The sequence below is a fragment of the Suricata suricatta genome, chromosome 1 (assembly GCF_006229205.1).
Source record: "Suricata suricatta isolate VVHF042 chromosome 1, meerkat_22Aug2017_6uvM2_HiC, whole genome shotgun sequence".
Taxonomy (NCBI): domain Eukaryota; kingdom Metazoa; phylum Chordata; class Mammalia; order Carnivora; family Herpestidae; genus Suricata; species Suricata suricatta.
In genome coordinates, this window is record NC_043700.1 from 190,599,700 (window position 1) to 190,618,461 (window position 18,762).

At 62.1% G+C, this 18,762-nt stretch overlaps 1 protein-coding gene across 1 annotated transcript in view; it reads left to right on the forward strand.

Annotated features, from left to right (window-relative positions):
* SORCS2 (sortilin related VPS10 domain containing receptor 2) overlaps window positions 1-18,762 on the forward strand; it is a 367,218-nt gene that overhangs the window by 2,298 nt on the left and 346,158 nt on the right. The window contains 1 exon segment of the mRNA XM_029952530.1: window positions 5-142. Coding sequence (XP_029808390.1) covers window positions 5-142 — 138 coding nt within the window.

Below are 18,762 nucleotides of genomic sequence, written 5' to 3' on the forward strand. Positions count from 1 at the left end.
CCAGGGGCGCCGGGCGCGGGCGGCGCCCGGGGCCGGAGCGGCTTCTCGGGCGCAGGTCTCGCTCATCAGCACGTCGTTCGTGCTCAAGGGGGACGCGACGCACAACCAGGCGATGGTGCACTGGACGGGCGAGAACAGCAGCGTAAGTGACCTCCGCGCGCCCCCCGCGGCCCCGGCCCCGGACGCCTGGAGCCCGCACTTCCGGACCGCCGCGCGGTTAGCCCGGGCGTTCTCGGCGACTTGGGACGCGAGTCACCTCCGCGGCGGCGCCCCTGCCGGACTCTGGCCACCGGTTCCTTGGGGGGAGAGGTCCCCAGATATGTGAGCGCCCCGCCGGACGGATTTCCAGGACCCCGAGCCGTCTCGGAGGCGCCCCCACTAGCTTCCAGATCCCAGGGTACGCGGGAGGCGGTGCCTTCGGAGGCTTCGGGACCCTGGTCACCTCGGGTGCCTCCTGGTCCTTTAGGACCCTCAACTCGGTGTTGCGCCTCGACCGCTCCAAGACTCCGCCCGGTCCGGTCGCGTTCTGGGATTTTGGCCGCGGGACGCCCTCCACCCTGGTGTCCCCGGGACCTCGCTCCAGGTCTTTCCTGGCGCTCGCTCCGCGGGCTCCAGGGTTCCCCCGGTTAGCTCGGCGTCCGATTCTGGGACCTCCCACCTTCCCGATTCCCCTAACGTGACCCGGGGCTGCCCCTGGAAGGGCAGAGATCTGCGTGCCCAGGGAGTTGGGCGCCGCGCGGCGCTCGGCACCCGCGCCCGCGAACTCCCTGTCCTCCCTGCGCCTTCCCTGCCGCTCTGGAAGTTGGGCTTCCCCTGCCTAGCCACATCTGTCGGGGTCCTCGCGGCCGCCGACTTCCTCCAGCGCTGCGGTTCCGACCCCTCCGGGTGGCGTCCAGTCCTTTTCGTGTGTGCGGTCCGCGCGGGGCTGTGGGGGTGCCCTCATATTCTTCCCCGCGGGCCGCCTTGGCCTGGGCAGATGACCAGTGGTCCCGCGTGGGTCACCTCCCAGCAGCCCTCCTGGATCAGCGTGCAGAGAGGTGGCAGCTGTTGGCCGGGCGTGGGAGGGGGGCGGCACCTGGGTGTGGGGGCGGAGGTGGGACCCTCCGCTTGCTCCCTCGCACCGCGGTTCACTCCGGTCCCTCCGGTGGCTGACTCCCGCTCTCTTGACCACTGTTGCTCTCCAAAGTTCTGGGGAGGCAGCTCTGGGCCAGGGCCCCCGCACGCTTTAGGAGCGGAGGGGTGGATCTGTGTGCCTCCCTATCCAGGAGGGGGTGTACCAAGGGCTGGGGGGCACTTTCACCCCCTGCTTTGCTGCACAGGCAAAGGCACCTGGACTCTAGTCCCCCTCCGGTCAGTCTAGAAGCTTTGGGTGGGGGGGTGAGGGGGGGTTGAGTTACTCCCTGGGCACCAGCAGGGGGCGCTCAGGGTGCCGCCTGAATGGGGGTGGGGGCAGGTGCTCCCTAGAAGAGCCCTGGCAGGGCGTCCCCATCTGAATCTTGACAGGTCCCTGGTGACCAAACTTTGTCCCCTGTGCTGCAAGCTGCAACTTAGGGACTGACCGGGAACCAACAGTTCCAGGAGCATGAAGGTCCTCCCGCAGAGCCAGACCCTCTCAGCCAAGCCCCACCCTCCCCCCTCCCCAGGTGGTTGAACCCCCCTCCCCCCCTTCAGTCCCTTGGTCATTTTAGCTTCATAGGGTGGGGGAGGTGGGGGTGGAAGAAGGAAGAGGGGGGCACTGAGAGGTAGGGACCAGCCTTCAAAGTGGGACCGGCACCTAGCCCGCCTGGGCTGCAGAGCCACAGGGCCCTGCAGGTCCCTTGGAGGGAATGAGTAGGGCGCTGGGGCGGGGCTGGGGGGCATGGGCGGAGCCCCCCTCCCCATCTGCTCCCTGGGAACAGTGGCTGAGTTGAGTGACTGCTTTGTCAGGCGTGGCTTGTATGGTGGCTGCCGGCCGGAGAATCCCTGGAGAGGAGGCTTGGGACGGAGGGGATCTGGCTTCTCTTCGGTGGGGGACAGGAGGTCCAGACCCAGACAGGAGCTTCGAAGGGTGTGCATCTCTCCTCGGGCCCCCTGGAAAGGGGCGGGCAGGGGTAGCGTGTGGAAAGCAGGGCATAGCCTGGCACTCAGTGGACGCTTAAGAGGCGGAAGCCTGAAGTATCTTGTTCCGCTGGTAAGTGCTGTCTGCGGGGAGAGAGGGAAGGCAGGCAGCACTGCGACGTGGACGCAGGCGTCTGCCTGAGAACCTCTCACTCCTGCTTCGCTCTTCCTGCTCACCCATCCTCCGGAGCGGGACGTTGAGGTCCTGAGTTCTCCCTGAAGAAGCAGATCGTCTCCCGGCGGGCACGGGGAACGTGTGACGCCTGAGTCACCCCCCTTGTCTGGGGAGGGAAGCGAAGCTGCCCCAAGTGCTCGATGGAGACTTTTTAAACTGTTCGTTCTCAGCGCTCAGCGCACAGGTGCATGTGTGGCATTGCTTTCTGGGCACAGGAGGGTCTTGGGAACATGCTTTGCCTGCGGCTTTGGGGCCCAAGATTTTGGCCGGGATGCCGCGCTTGGTGTCCCCTCTGCTGGAAGTGACACTTTTAAGGCCACAGTAGGGAAGACTCTACCTTGAGGCCAATTTGCTGATGGAGTCTTCCGAAGAATTTTATTTCACTTAATTTGTCCGCGTGGCGAGACCCAAGAGAGTGTGCGTTGCAGACGCCGCAGGAGCAGAGTGCACGTTTCCTGGCCACGTCAGGTGTTTTTCAAAATCAAAAAAAAAAAAAAGCATTTGCTGAGAAGGTTAGACTTTTCGAAATAGTCTTTCAGAGCATCTGCGAGAAGGAGTCACAGGATGCAGAGCCCTGGGAACGTGTGTGCGCTTTCCTTCCCGCGGCCTGATTCCTTCCCGCTCCCACGGAGATAGGGAAGCGGCCTCGCCTGAGTTCAAACGCTGCCTTTCTGTCTGCTGAGCTGAGGAACAAACTGTGAGGTGTGAAATTAGGGTTTCACTGCAACCACCGGGCCTCACCCTCCGGCGGCGGGACGGACTTGCCCACGGTTTCAGGGTCGCTTCCCTCGAGCCGCCCTCAGGGGCGGAGGTGTGGTTTGAAGGTGAAAACCGCGTGCTTATTTTGCTTATTTGCGTCTAGCTCACCTGGGCGCCGTCCCTTCCCGGCCCTTGAACGTCTGCTTTGCTGCGGCAGTCCACCTGACCGTGAGCTTCCGGGAGCCGGATCTGGCTCGTTCAGCGTCCTCACATCCAAGCGAATCAGCACCTCTGGCCGCCCCTCCGGCCCCCCCTCGTTTTCCGCATTTGCTCCGGGCCGTGTCTGCGGGGTTGGGGATGTCGAGGGGGGGTGTGTGCAGAGGTAGTTCTGAACTGATGACCCACCTTCTCTGTGCCAGATCAGACATCCGGAGCTGCTGCGGGGCTGAAGTGGGTCATGACAAGTTGCCAGAGGTCAGGTTCCTTGAGGGCAGGGGCCAGTATCCGGCTAGACTGGCAAACACCAAATATTTGACCTTGAGTATCAAAGTGTATTTCTTCACGGGCTGGGAGGCAGGGAGGCTGGGACCCAGGCGTCGGCAGGGTGGCCCCCCTCTCAGGCCTCCTGCATGTAGATGGTCCTCTGCCCTCTGTGTCCGTACATGGCCGTCCCTCTGTGTCTGAGTCCTGATCTTCTAAGGACACTGGTCAGGTTGGAGCAGGGCCTGGCCTTGTGACCTCATTTTAACTTAATTTTGACCTTGTTAAAGACCCTCTCTGCAAATACAGTTATATTCAGAGGTGCTGGGGGTTAGGACTCTCACAGACACAGTTCTTTGGGAGGGGGCACAGTTCAGCTCATAGCAGGGAAGGGGTCCCTGTCACCTTTTCATTCTCTGCCCTCAGTGGAGTAGAGCTCAGAGTAGGACGGTCGGGGAGAAGGGCTGAACGTCAAAGCCAGTGTACACGGGGCGAGTGCCATCTTCCCTGGCGGGGAAATCACGGGTGGCTGCGTGGAGGAGGGGGTATCAGAGTGGGCCTAAAGAACGAGGAGAGGAAGCATCTGGCAGACAGAGAACCTTCCAGCGGGAGGAAGAGCTTGGGCAAGCCCTGGGGGCGGGGCTCCGAAGGCGTGTGTGTGTGTGTGTGTGTGTGTGTGTGTGTGTGTGTGTGTGTGTGGTAAAGAGAGACCGCGAATGTGTTGTGCACGGAGACAAATCAGAGGGAAGACGTTTGGAGAAACTGAAGTGGAACTCGGCTCCCGATGGGCCTGAGCGGGAGGCTGGAGAGCCCAACATGGCAGCACTGGGGTGGTGCCTGTGTTTTCGGTTTCGGTTTTTGGTGTTTAAGGTGAAAAGCGTTTCTTTGGAAAGGCTGAGAAGATGGTGTGCGAGCTGGAGCAGCTCCTTGTACAAGAAACGACTAGAAAATCCCCCCTGGACGTCCCCCCAGTGCTGGCTTCAGTCAGACACATGCGTGCTTCCCGCAGAGCTCTGGCTCGGGCCTCAGGCTCCCTCCCGTCGTCGCCGGGCTCCGGACACGGGCCGAGCAGACGAACCAGTGATGGTGGCGGTGCCCAGGGAGGGTGCAGGCTGTGGGCGATCGAGGTCCCTCCACGGGGCACCCCCGCTCCGGCCTTCCCGCCTCTCACGCATCCACGTGCTTTTCCTTGGTGGGGACCCCCCCTGCCGGTGGGGCTGCCGAGGTGAGGCCTCCGAGTGGGGGCTTGGAGAGGAGGCTGTTGCCCTACCGTGGCCTGGGCCAGACCCTGGAGGGGCAGGGGGAGGGAACCCCGTGAGAGAGAGCTCCCGGCTGAGCTCCAGCCCGGCGGACCAGGCGCAGCCTCCCGCGCCCCCCCCCGCCCCCCCGCTCCCGGCCCCCGGCCAGCCTCCAGCGTGCAGAGACCAGAAAGGCCTCCTCACGCAGCACTTCTGGCGCTGGAGCGAACAGGTCCAAGCCCGGTGACAACGGTGACTGTGACCTCGTATCCGATGGCTGTGGTCTCGTGCTGACGGCCCCGCCCGTTCCTGGGGGTGAGTCCGGTGGCTCCAGGGCCCAGGATCTTCTGCTCGAGCCTGCTAAACGTTCTGTGTGATATTCTGGAATCCCAGGCCACCCCGGTGCGGGCTCCCGCGTGTTGGGGTGGCGACTGGACTGGAGAGAGTTCTGGCCCGCAGGGCGGCTGCGCTGTGGCTGGCGGCCTGTCGATGGGGGGGCGTCCGCCCAGATGAAGCACTTCTGTGTGGTGGCCGGCGGCCACCGAGGGAGAGGCCCAGGCCACTGTGACCAGCGCTGAGGGCCCGTCACATTTGCTGTCAGGACGAGGGCTGTAGAGACGCGTCCGGGACCGTGGGCCTGGTGTCCGGGCGGAGCACAGGCGGGAGTGAGGGAAGCCTGTGTTAGGATCGGTGACGGCAAGCGGAGATGTGTGTTCAGGGTGCGCTGTGTCTAGGGAGCGCTGACACGCGCCCTCTGCCCAGGTGGCCCAGGGTCACCCAGGGTCCTCTGCATTCTCGCTGTGCGGGGAGGGACCCCATGAGTCTGAGAGCCCCAGGCAAAATGCGGCTTCACATTAGCCCTTAAATCAGCGGCTTCCTCTAGATGGTTAGGTTCTGGGGACGCAACGATGAGCAAGATCAAACACACCCCCGTCCCGGGGTGGTCTGGTCTGGATAGGAATTCATCGTAATGCATCCTGGCGCCGTGAAAACCTGCTCTGAGGAGGTCAGGGAGGACTTCCTGGAGGAGGTGGTAATGAGGCGGCTCTGAAAGACCAGTAAAGTCAGTATCATCTGGGCTGAGGAGGAGAGGGGGATGGTGGGAACACGGAGGCCCAAGGAGAGGCACGGGGGCCTGAAAAGCCCGGAACACCAGGACAGAGAAAGGACATCTGTCAGTCAAGAAGCCTGGCTAAAGGCAGAAAAGCAGCCCCATTAATAAAGTTCCCGAACCCGTGCACAGATCTACTTGTGCTTTAATAAAGTGGCTCTTTAATTTGCAGTTGCATGAAGGTTCCTGGGAGTATTTTAAAGAGGTCGTAAATTAACTCCACCCTCTGCACGGCCCTTCGCAGAAACGCGCCGCCCAGCGCACAGGCCTGGTGTTAGTTTTTGTTTATTATATTTGTCGGAGGCAGGCCCAGACCCTAGGGGAGCTCGCCAGGGAGTCCGGGGTCGGGGTAGCTGCGAAAGGGGCTTGGATACTCCTGAGCTCCTCAGTGCGCCCTGAGGAGGAAGGGCTTGCACATTGCCTTTTTTGGGGCAGCCTCTCCTTTCTTTCTTCCGCCTCCAAAGACCCAGTTATTTATAGATTCTTACAAATGGCCTATCTCAGCCTCACCCCTGCCATCGCCCAGCGGTTGTGCGGCTGCTTCCAGGAGCACCCTGGGAGGCCGGCGACCCGAGACGCCAGGCTGCCCGCCTTCCCGGGCCTCGGAAGCCCCAGGGAGCAAGGGGCCTGGTTCTGGAGGCCGGGCCGGCCGGGCCTCCACCCGTGCGTTTGAAGGGGTGAAGTCATGTGTGCAGATCTGCTCCCGGCCTGCTGTCGCGGGGGCCGTGCGGAAGCCTCGTGCTGGGTGGGAGCGCGGATGCCGCGCATCCAGGACACGCGGTAGGAACGCGCGCCGTGCCCACGGCCCGTGTGCCCACGTAAGGACGACCTGCAGGCCTGGACACCGACACACTCCCGGACCCGCGGCCCGCCCGGTCCCGGGGCAGCGGGACGTGGATGGCGGGGAGGGGGGTGCCCTTTGCACGTGCCTGCCCAGGGCGGCAGCCGAGTCTTTTTGACTGATCCCCGCGTGGCTTGGGGACACTTCACGCCGCGTGGCTCGTGCCCACCATCTGGATCCCGGTTCCTTACCCTTTGCGGTCCTGAGACGTTCGCAGGCGCACTTGAACGTGGGCTTTCACAGGAGGACCGAGGAAACATGGAACGTCAGATGCCCTTCGAGGGAGAAAAGGTCTGTCTCGTTTTGCATTTCTGTAGCAGTCGGTTACTGTATTTGCACAGAAAATTACAATCTTTTAATTAGTTTCTTCTCACACCACCTCGAAGATCTTAAAATAACGCCACGCTCCTTCCTCGGTAATTTTCTTGCAAAAGCAGATAATTTCCTGCAAAGTCGAGCTCGCCTTGGCTTCGATGGGCACATCTCCGCACGGCGCCGTTTCCCGACGCTCGGAGATAAATTAAGTTCACATTAAAGGAAGAAAAGAGCCAGGCCGAGTGTGGCTGCCTCTATTCAGATCGATTTTAATTCAGAAAGGGCGCTTTGTGGGGCTCGTGCGCCGCGCAGATATTTTCCGAAGCGTCGAGAAGCAGGCCCAGCATCTCAGCGGCCTCAGCCGGGGGCCGGCGTCCGTGCGCGAGGCCGCTCTGATGTCACTTTGTCTCATGAAGACAATTGGTCGTCATTTACATCGCGCTCCTGATGAGTAATAATCGAGTGAATGAGCGCCGTCCAGATTATTACGCCATTACCGCCCGGGGACCCTCGCAGGCGCTAATCCTGGGAAACGGTCCTGCAAAATCCACACGGTGATCACATCCGCTTCACAGATGGGAAAAGCGAGGTTCACGGCCGCACGGGGGGCCACGCGGCTGATATGGGGTCTTCGTCGGGATTTGACTTCTTTTACCCTTAAGCCCAAGTGTGTTTTAATTTATTCTTATTTTGGAATCGTGATAATCCAAGTAACATAAAATCCAGCCGTCTCCGGAACTTGTGCAAGTGGAAACTCTGCCTCATTGAACACTAACTTCCAGGGGCGCCTGGGGGGCTCCGTCGGTGGAGCACCCGACTTCGGCTCAGGTCATGATCTCACAGTTCGTGCGTTCGAGCCCTGCGTCGGGCTCTGTGCTGACAGCTCAGCCCGGAGCCTGCTTACGATTCTGTGTCTCCCTCTCTCTCCGCCCCTGCTCTGCTCATGCTCTGTCTCCCTTTCTCTGTCTCACAAATACATAAACATTAAAAGAAAATTAAACACTGACTCCCAGCCCTGGGTCCCCTCCACCATTCTCCTTTCTGGCTCTGAATTTGACTTCTCTGGGGACCTCGTGTAAGCGGAACCATACAGAAGTGTCTTTTTGTGACTGGCATTTTCCCTGAGCACGGTGCCCTCAAGGTCCATCCACGCGGCAGCAGGTGTCAGAATGCCCTGTTTAAGGCTGAATAATATTCTGTTGTCTGGACGGACCACTCCTCCTCACCCACCCATCCGTCCACAGACCCTTGGGTTGCTCTGTCGTGGGTCATGCCGCTGTGAACATGGGTGACGGGACCCCTGTTCAGGTGCCTGGCCGCCCTCGCCGTGGGTGTGGACCCAGAAGCAGGACTGCTGAGTCATGTGGGAATCCTCTGTTGATTTTTCGGTTGAGCCTGAGGTCTTAACTACCGCAGAAATCGCTCTTGCGTCTGCCAGGAGTTTTGCCCGCTTGCCAATTAGTAGCTTGCATTCCCCAAAGAAATCCACCGCCCCGTGGTTTTGGAGGAGAAATGGTAACAGCGTCAGAGGCGAGCCCGTGCCCGGAGAGGACGCGGGGCGGTGACACCATGCTAGCTTCTGTTCCTGCTTTCTGCCCATGATCCTGCCAGGGTGACCCCAGGGAGGGGCTGTGGCCCGGAGCCCGGGAAACCCAGGTCTGCCCACGTTGCAGAGTCAGCAGGAGGCCGGTTGGTCTGATGCCCGGCCACGGGTGGAAGCACCGCCTGTCCAGGGAGACGCGGGGCTGGAGCGACCGCACTCCCTCGGCTGGTGGCGTGTGCCTGTCAAGTTCAAGCTCATTTCACCACCTCTCTTCTTCCAGGTGCCTTTTCCCTATTGACTACCTCATTGACCAGTTAAGTAATTCAATTTTCCCTCTGTAAAATATAAAGCACTCCATAAAAAATCTCCTGTTTTTCTCCATTTATTCCCATCGATACCACTTAACCCCATCCGGGTTTATTTTCTGATTTATCCGTGGACCATCGAACGGGGCCTCTGGGTGTTTGAATTCTGTGGCGCCTCCTCCTCCTCCGCGATTCGAGGCGGCTGCTCCGGGTCGGGCTCTGTGGGCCACCCCTGCTCAGGGACGCGCCCGAGGGGTCTCCTCCCTCTCTGCCATGGGCCCCCCTCCCCAAGTCTAGAGAAGCCCATGGAACTTTGTTAGGATGTCATTTTCGTAAGGAGCGTAAGATAAATCACACAGGACTAAGCAGAGACGGATTTTCTGGCGATGTAGTTCTCAAAACACTGGAACGAATTTCTTTACTCACATTTGCGGGAGGCAGCGGAAGGCAGAGACTCGGATGCGTGTAGAAATAACGGGAATGCCAGGTGGGACGTGGCCCATGGAAAGAGGGGGGACAGACAGGGAAAGAGGGGACCCCATGGGAACGATTTCTCTTCCCTGCCCCCCCGTTCACCGTGTTCTCTGGGCTCCAGCCCCTCCTTGCCCCCCCAGTCCTCATGGTGGGGGTTTCGTCTGTTTGTTCTCTGCTGTGTTGCCAAGCCTGGTATCTAGTAGGTGCTCAGTAAGCATCTGGGCAGGATAGGAGGGGCCATGGGTCCTGAAGGCTGCCGAGCTCAGTTCCAGTCCCCCTCCCCGTCTGCTGGGGTCTGGGAAGGTGGAGAGCGTCGGTCCCTGTGGGTCACACGGCTGGGCCACAGCACTGCCACACCGCTGGCCTCTGCCCTCTGCCCCCCGCCAGGAGCCAGTGCACTCTGTGATGAGAAAACACCTGCTCCAGGACAAGGCAGGGCTTTTAAATAGGACCCTGCTTCCGGCCCGTTTCACTTACAGGAGACTACCCCGCCCCCATGGAGACGGTTTTGCTGAACTTATGGACAAAGATGGATGACAGGCTGAGGCACTGCCACCAGCGAGGCCGTTCCTGGGGCACCCTTCTGGGGTCTGGTCGTCTGCGACAGCCCCTCGCTCAGCTGTCCCTCGGGCTGGCCTCCTGGAGTAGGGGCCTCTGTCCACGTCACGCTCATTCTGCATCGTGGCTCAGCTTCAAGAAGGTGCCGTCCGCTCCCCTCACGGTGCACCCTGTGCCCTCGCGAGGGGGCCCGGGCTGGGACTGCCCCTGCCCTGGGCACAGGAGGAGAGCAGGCCGCGGCCCCACGCCCGGCTCCCGTGGCCCCGGAGCCCCCTGAGCCTCCAGCTCCGCCGCCAGTGGGTTTGCGTAGTGACATGTCCCGGATGGCTGCGCAGGGACAGCAGGGCAAAGCCTGGCCACGTCCACGCAGCATTCCGCTCCGGGGGTCTCTGCTTGTACCGAGGGTATTTCCTGGCAACGCTGGTTTTTCTCCAGGTTCTTGCTGTGAACTGTTGCTGGAATGCTCCCGTCTGCAGGGCAAGGCGGACTTCCTACCCCCTCCCTCCGCCCCAGGTGGGCAGAGGCCTGGGCGGCACAGGGAGTCCGAAACCTGCGGCCCTCGGGGCTGGTCTAGCTGAAGGGAGCCATGTACCCTCTGTCCTAAGATCACCCAGCTTCCTGTCCCCATGCTGGCCGGCCCTGGACGGTCACCGGTGTCCTCTGTGGCGCAGAAGAATCCAGAAGGAGCCCCAGACACGGAGGCGGCCTGTCCCTGCCTGCCCGGCCCGGCTGCCTCTCTCCTCTGGGGTGAGGGGAAGGGGGGACCGGCCAGGCTGCCTTGGACTCTGAACTGAGGGGGGAAGGGGGTGCTGTCCACGCGGCGTGTTGGGAAGGAAGCCAGTGCCCTCAGCACCCCAGGCCACAGGACAGCGCTGCCTTCTGGAGTATTCCACCGTCCACGGAGAGGTTCAGGGAGTCAGGGGGCAGGGCCCTGGTGACCGGGGCTGGAGGCTGGGCTGGTCTGCTGCCCTCTTCCTCTCTTCTCGCCCCTGCAGACACATTTCATGGGCCCCCTCTCCATGTGCCAGGCTTGGTTCTAGGCTTATGGGCCCAGAGAAGCAGAAGCCCGCCACCCGCCTGGCTCTCAGCCTCCCAGGGGCATGGGCAAGGACGGCAGCCACGGGAATACGGCGGCTGGGGGAGGGGGGCTGGGGGAGGGGTGGCCGGGGACTCCGGGGGTGGGTGCGCCCACAGCCCGGGAGTCCTCAGAGCCGCCCGCCTTGGCACAGGCTTTGTCGCTGCCGGTGAGTGCCCACCCACCCTGCTCCCTTCGCACCCAGGCCGCCACGCTCCTGGCCCGGCCGTGAGAGGCTGGCCGCTGGCCTCCAGGCTCAGGCGCCTCCTCCTCCTCCGGGAAGCCCCTGGGGAGAGTGCGGGCAGCTGTGAGGCCGCTCGCCGAGCTGACACAGCCCAGGCGCGGCCCGGGTCGGCTGTGTGTTTGGAGGCGTGGAGGGCAGAGCCCCCCGAGATTGGTGGCTGCGCCTCCCCGCCCCCTGCTGGGATGCCGGTGCTGATCCCCGAGTTGGGGATCATTTCCGGTCTGGGGTCTGCTGGATTCCTGAGCTCACGGTGACACCGATGGTTTGCTCCCTCAACAGAGAGGAACCAGAGTCTGTTCCAGGCCAGGCCTGTGCAGGGGGCGGTGGGGGGGTGCTTTGGCCGAGTGAAGCCTTGGTCCCTGCCTGGTGAGGGGGCAGACGGTGAGCTGGGGACACAGGGCAGGAGTGGGTGGGAGGGATGCATGGTGGGGGGCGTCCCTAAGTGGGGGGGAGGAGCAAGGGCGCGTGTGAGTCAGCAGTCAGGGAGGGCATCCTGGAGGAGGGTGGCATTTCCCAGGGACCGCTGCTGTGCTGTGCAGGCTGTGCGGGGCAGGGGTGCTCAGGGAGAGCGTCCGGCGGCCCGTCCTCCGGTGTGCTAGTCTGCTGACTTCTCCGTTGCCGGGGACACGTGTCCTGCTCTGCACTGCGAAGGGGTTCCGGGGAAGGTGGCTGCCTGTCCTCTCCCAGGCGAGTCCCCCGTTAGGGGTCCAAGGCACCTCCCTCGTCACACGGTCACGGCCCTGTGTGGAGGCACTTCGAGCAAACGCTGGTCACCAAGCCTGGCACCCAGTGCCCGTCTGTTCCAGGAAGGAGGCCCTAGGACCCCCCCGCCTGCTGACCGCATTGGCATTTTGGGGCGCGGGGGGGCGGTCAGCTCGCCACCAGCAGCTCGGTGCCTGCAGGACCCCTCTGGTCCCCCCAACGTCTCCTCAGAGGCCTGGGAGTTCATAGCAGGGCTGAGTCAGGGCCACAGACTCACCTGTGTGGGAACTTGCTCACGTCTGCATTTTTCTCAAGTCAGTAAATTCTGGCTTTGCCTCCTCCTAAGCAGAGCAAACCTTTCCCCCATTTCTCCCCACCTGGAGAAAGCTTGGAGGACTTCCCAGAGGTGACCGTGGGGGAAGGAGAGGAGGGAGGGAGGGGGTGGGAGCAAGAGCCTAGAGGCCCCGCAGGGCTGCGGCTCAGTCACCTCCCCAGTTTGTCGTGGTGCCTATTTAAAGGTGGGGACTGGGGGCCGTCCTCCTGAGGGTCCTCTGAGAGCACGCACATCCTGTCCGCCATCACTGGAGGCAGGGGGGTGGGGTGGAGGGTTGAGGTGAATGGCTAAGACTCAGCTAATCCTTAATCCTTTGTTTTCCCTCCACCTGGAGGAAGGGTAAGGGCACCTGGTGCAGGTGGACAGGGAGGGTGTCGCTGTGTCCTTCCGTCACGAACGTGCCGGTCTTCTGTGTGCGGGGGCCTGCGTCTCCGTCCTGCTCCCCCACCCTGCGCCTCGGAGGGGGAGGTCCCGGTCGGCAGCTTTCAGGTCTTTGCCTCCTTCCCCTTGTCCAGGACTTCCTCTCTGCCCGGCCCCCGCTGGGACGGCCTGTCCACACCGCATGGTCCCACCCGACTGCTCTGGCCGCCACTGGTCGGACCTTCCCGCTGAGCTTTAAGGGTCCGTGAGGGGTCGCGTTCGTGTTTCCTGCTCTTCCGGTAGCTCCCGTGAGGCTGGGCGCGGAAGGGGGTGTGTTGGGCAGGATTCTTGATTCCAAGGCCCCGTAACCTGACTCCCAGAAGCTTAAGTGGGAGAAGACACTGGTAGGCTCACCGACGCAGGAAGCCCAGGGTGCCCCCTTCCGGCTCCGGGGCCCCTAACGCCGGCGCCAGGCGCAGTCCTCCGTCTCCGACAGCCCGCGCGGGCCGTGGCTCCGTGGGAGACCCAGGCTGCCCGCCCTGCACCCGTCACCCCGGCTGGAGGGCTGAAATGCTGAGTGCCAGGCCCAGCCCGCGCCCCGCAGGGCCTGAGACTCTGGGAGGGCAGTGCTGGCGGGACCCTACGGAGGGTGCGTGAGGGGCTGAGCTGCAGCCTTGGGCCTCCCCCACCTTGGAGAGCGCTCGGGGGCTCCTAGAGGGGTCCCTTCTGGGCAGCGTGACGTCTACTGGAAGAGGTGACAGCCGTCTCCATTCCAGATGGCCAGGCTGAGACCGCCTCCCCCACCTGGCTCTCTATGGCTTACTGTCGACGCCGCACACCTGGCCGCCGGGCCCACTCGGCCCTGCAGGGGGCCGTGTCCACCTTTCCCGGGCTCTTGAGGAGTCCCCACGGCGGCTGACCCGTGCCGTGATGCTCCTCTGCGGTGTGTGTCATTGCGCCCAATGGCCGTCGTGCCCTGTGGATTCACTGTGGCCAGGCTGGTGGGTGGAGCTTTGCGGTGACGGGTCGTGGGGTGAAATGCGGGGGGGGTGGGTGGACACCACCTGGTAGGGGCTTCTGAGCCCAGGACACAGGCCACGGGCTGGCCTGAGCAGGGCTGGAGGCGGCCGCGCCCGACGGTGACTGACGCAGCCAGGGAAATGGTGTCTGAACAGCACGGTCATCCTGGCCTGGAGACGCAGACTCTGGCGCTCTCGTCCTCTAGCAGTGATCTCAGCCCTTCTGTTCTGTTGGCTGTGCCCCCAAAGTCTCATCCCGGAGAGGTCAAGAGCCACTGAGTTAAATTCACCCAGTCTTAGAGCCCGGCGGCCCCATTTTACAGATGGGCAAACCGAGGCCTGGGTGGTTGGAACAGAGTCCAAAGCTGTGAGTGGCAGAACGGCCTGTGCCCTTTCCAGATGGAGAGCCCGGAAGCCCAGGCCTGATGCTGGGAGAGGTCGGCGGACGCCCGGGGCCGGCCCTGGCTGTAACCTCAGGACTTGGGGGGCTGGCGCAGGCTTCCGGGGCTCTTAGTTCACGTTGCTTCCCGAGCTCTGGAGGCCCGCAGTGGGCAGAGGGGCCACCCGCGATCCTGTTCCCTCTGCTTGGGCGTTGGCTGCGTGTCTTTGTGTTGAGGCCTCCGGCCCGGGTGTCTGACAGCAGCCGCCAGAGAAGGTGAGTCAGCCCTGCTGGGCCTCCTCTTCCGAGAAGGCGGCTGGTGGGTTGGAAGGCTCTCGTGTGGACCCATCCGTCCATCCACCCACCCACCTGTTCGCTTGCTCGTTCATTCATTCATTCATTCATTCACGTGGGCACCCACCGTGAACGGGATCTTGCCAAGGAGTCCCAGGATAGACTCACAGGGTCTCAGCATTTCCAGGGTGCTTGGGATCCCTCCAGTGATGGGAGGCTCACCCCTTGCTGAGGCAGCACATTCCCGGGTGTCTGGTGGCTGCCGAGCAGGGCTGAGGTCAGCACCTCGCAGGGTCTGCAGGGAGGAGCCAGCGCCGCCCCAGACGGGGCGTGGCGTCTGATGGACGTGAGGACGCCTGTCTTTGCTGGTCGGGTTTCTGGGCTGCGAGCCTGTTCTGTCCCAGAGTAGGGGTGGGGCCGGGGCCTGCCGAGGGCAGCCTGGCTTTGCCTCCCTTTGACGGCAGATGCTGGAAAGCAGGGGTGAGGGAGACTTGGGCCATGCAGGGGAAGCCGCCCAGCCCTGGACGGGTCTGTCTGGCGGCTGGCGGTGGGGCGGGGGAAGAGGGCCGGGGCCCACGGCGGCGGGGGCCCTTGGCTCCAGGCCACGCCTCCCTGTAGAAGCTCTGTGGGTGCTGTGACAGGCGAGCCCATGCTTGGTGGCTGAGAACACCAATATTCTCGTGTGGTTCTGGGGGTCACAAGTCCAAGGTCAGTGTCGCCGGGCTGCAGGCAGGGTGTCGGCAGGGCTGGTTCCTTCCGGAGGCTCCAGGTGGGAGTCTGACCCCTTGTGTTTCTCAGCTTCTGGAGGGGCCCCTCCCTGTGTCCCGTGGCCCCTGCTCTGTGGTCACATCTCTGTGACTCTGACTCTGTCTGGCGCACAGCTACCCTCCCTCCTCCCACACCGAGCTCTGCTTTCGCCCCGCGGCCCTCGGCCTCCTTCTCAGAGGACCTGCAGTGACACAGGGCCCGTCGAGCATCCGGGATAACCTCCCAGCGCAAGGTGCTCAGCACTGTCAGCGCGTGCGGGTTCTGGGTTCGGGGCCCTCTTTTGGGGCTGGCATCAGCTGCCACTGCCCTCGTGTCCCGCCGGCCTCCCTCGGCTCTTATGCGGCAGTCTTGACCTCTGTCCTTGGGTCCCCCTCCCCATCTGTCTCTGGCCTTTGCACCTGGAACAGTCTCTACCTGGCCTGGAACCTTCCAGCGCAGCCTCTTAACCACGGGCCCCTGCTTTGGCCTCACCATGACGTGCACTGGTGACCACAATATTCGTCTTCCCGGGCCCAGAGGCCCCTGCAGCCTTGCTCGCGCCACGGCCCTTGGGTGCGGCGAGTGTCAGCGCGCGTCTCTGGACCAGACGGGTGAGCAGAGGCGTCCATGCTTGCATTGCAGATATGTGAGAGGAAAGTGACTTCTGAAGCACATCTGACCGGCGGCCTGATGCTGGCCCTCGCGGCTCGTCCTTCTGTCCGTAGACCTGTTTGTGGGGGGGGGGTCCCATATGACTGGGTCGGCCTGCTTTTACTTATGCAAGTTTTTAATCCACTTGGATGCAAAATTTGGCCAACTTCGAGCAATATCACATCAGTAACTATCTATGGAGCAGGTGCAAATGGACAGGGGCTGGCCAGGGTGGGGGGGGGCCCTGCACACCCAGAATCACACAGCGCCTGTGGCTTCTGCTCGCGGGTGACTTGTTATTTAGTCGTGCGTGGGTGCGTGTGACAGCAGTGTATAAATGCACCAGAAGGCAAAATGCCCCACGGTGACCTCCCGGGTGAGGAAAGGAGCCTTGAGGGAGGGTCGTTGGGAGAAGCGTCCGTCTCCAGGGAGGACCCAGGCAGGGCTCCCCGGGCATGAGGGGAGCAAACGGTTGCAGGTTTTCCGATGATGGGGCGTGAGGGTGTGGGGAGGCTGCGGGCCCTGCAGCGGGGACAGAGCTGTAGCCGTGGTGAACAGGGTCCCGGCCTGCCTGTCCCGCTGGTCAGCACAGTGGGCTCGGGCGGACTGTGGCATCACTCGGACGCCTGGCTCCCTCCCCTGCACGTGTGCGAGTGGCGGGCGTGGCCGGGTCCCGGGGGGGGGGCCCCCAAGAAGCCAGGAGTCAGGAGGGCCCCCCTGGAAGCGGAAGTTCACCGTGGCGGGTTTGCAAGCTGCAGACTTGGCTGAGGCAGGGGTCGGATTAAACACTTAAGGAAATCCGGACGAGGCGGTCCGTGTTCCTGACGGCGCGCTCACCTCCCATTCGGCCCTGCCTCCCCTCCTCTTTGCGCCCCGTAAATGGATTCTAATCGCTTCCTCCTCCTCCCTCCCTCCAAGAATGGCCTTGGTAGCCAGAAAGGAAATTAGTTTCAGGTGCAACCTATTTTTACCGTGGCGGAGACCAAACTGTTAATTACCTAGAAATCACATGAGGATTTTTAGCCTGAAAAAAGTTCTTTTTTTTTTTCCTTGGGTTCAACTTTTTGTGGATATTAATTATAGATATCGGCTTGGGCCCGCCGAAAGAATTCCCCCCTCCAGAGACGGAAGACTTTTAAAATGCTGTCCGTTGTTACACAGAATGCTGTTCTTTCCTCTAGCTGCTGCTCGGGCATGGGATGGAAACACGAGGCTGGGGAATGTGCAGATGATTCGATGCGTGTTCCGTATGTAACCGAAGGTTGATTCCAGGCTCCGTGGGTGTTTCCAGATCTCTGGAACCGCTGGGGACTCACGGGAAAGGCCGAGAAGGCAGCCCTCGAATCCAGTCGGTGTAATCCCGTGAGAAAGTCGGGGCTCCCCTCTGACACGCAAGGCGTCGCCCGTGTCTGAGTCGCTGGAACACCAGCCCGGGGCACATGGGAGGCCCGTCTGGGGCGGCCGAGGCTCTGGTGTCCCTGGAAACCCCCCTCAGGGTCTGTGTCCCACATTCTGGAGTGGGCCAGGGGCTAGGTCACGTGACTTCCAGAAAGCCCGGCCCAGGTCCAGGCCTCCCCAGGAAGGGACAGGAAGGGACCGATCCTGGCAGGAGGTGGGCCGCTGTCGGGTTCAGGAGCGTCCCTGTGCGGGTCGTCCCTGTACGGACCCTCGGGTCACAGGCTCCGTGGCCTCTCTGGAGCCAGGCGCTGCTCCGTTTCCAGGCTCCTTCCCAAGTGCTCGTTCGGATGCCGTGGGATGTGATTTCGGGGGTGAGATTTCCGACAAGCCGTTCCGGCACACTGCACATTTAATTTCTTTTATGTTTCCAAGTTGCTATAGAAAGTAAATGATTAATTAAGCAGCACCCACGCAGTTTTTTTTTTAAAGGACTGATTTTTCAAAACAGAGTCATGCCCCAGTGATTTGTCAGAGAGAGAGAGGGAGAGAAGGCTTTAATAAGCAGGATGCTGTTCAATAAATCATAATTACTTACGTGGGCAAATGTGTCAGCTCGAGGGGGGCGCCCAGTGACGCTCTGGTCATGCTGACTCTGTCTTTCCTGCCGCAGAGCGGGGTGGCCCCCTGGGGTCGGCCAGATGTCTCCAGCCCTGAGGTGGCCCATGCGACCCCCTTTCTGGTTTTCTCTGAGATACTGAACTGATGTGCTTGAGGAGATACTTCCACACCTTGGGGTGTCGCAGACTCTCCTGGGGGCTGGGTGTGGACGGGCTGGAACTGCCTCGCGTGTCCGGGGGGGGGGGGGGTTGGCCCTGGGGCCTGGCGTCTGCGTCGTGACTGAGCAGGAGTGGGAGCTGCATCTCCGGGGGACAGTCCTCTCTGACTCTCAGGCCATGGGGCCAGAGAAGCCACAGGGCTCTGCAGGGACCTTCCGCACCCCCCGGGGCCACCCCGTGCCCCTCCGTTAAGGTGTGCAAGAGCACGAATTGCACTCAGGCCCGGCGAGAATCACCTGCTATCTGGGAGCGTGTGTTAGAAGGCGGAAGAGGAGGCATTTCACTGAGACTTGGGGAATTAAGTCAAATTAAATTAAGCACATTTGTGTTAAGCATCCTCTGAATGTCTGGCCCTGGGCTAGGAGGGTGGTGAGTGTCGTGATGGCCTTCACGGAGCTTATATTTTAGCAGGAGAGACGGACACAAAACCTAAAAAACAGCTAAATAAATTCAGACGGTGCTAAGTGCTACGGAGAACCTCAAAGAGTGACCTGCAGGTGATGAGGGTGGGGGGAGGGCAGGGATGCCTGGCAAGTTGCCAGGCAAGACCTGGGTGAAGCAGTGCGGGTCTGAGCCGGGAACGAGGGTGGCATGTGGGGGGGACAGAGGAGGGGCAGCGCCACATGACCCCAGCCCCTCCCTCCTGGGGTCTGGCACCTCTGGAACTCTCGGTGCACCTGACCTTAGATGGCAAGCTTTTTCCTACATCGGTGAAAGTCCTTTAAGAACTAGAGGTGCCTGGGGGCACCTGGGGGGCTCAGTCGGTTGAAAGTCTGACTTTGGCTCAGGTCATGATTTTTGGGTTCGTGGGTTCAAGCCCCTTGTCCAGCTCTGTGCTGACACTGCGGAGCCTGCTTCAGATCCTCTGTCCCCTTCTCTCTCTCTCT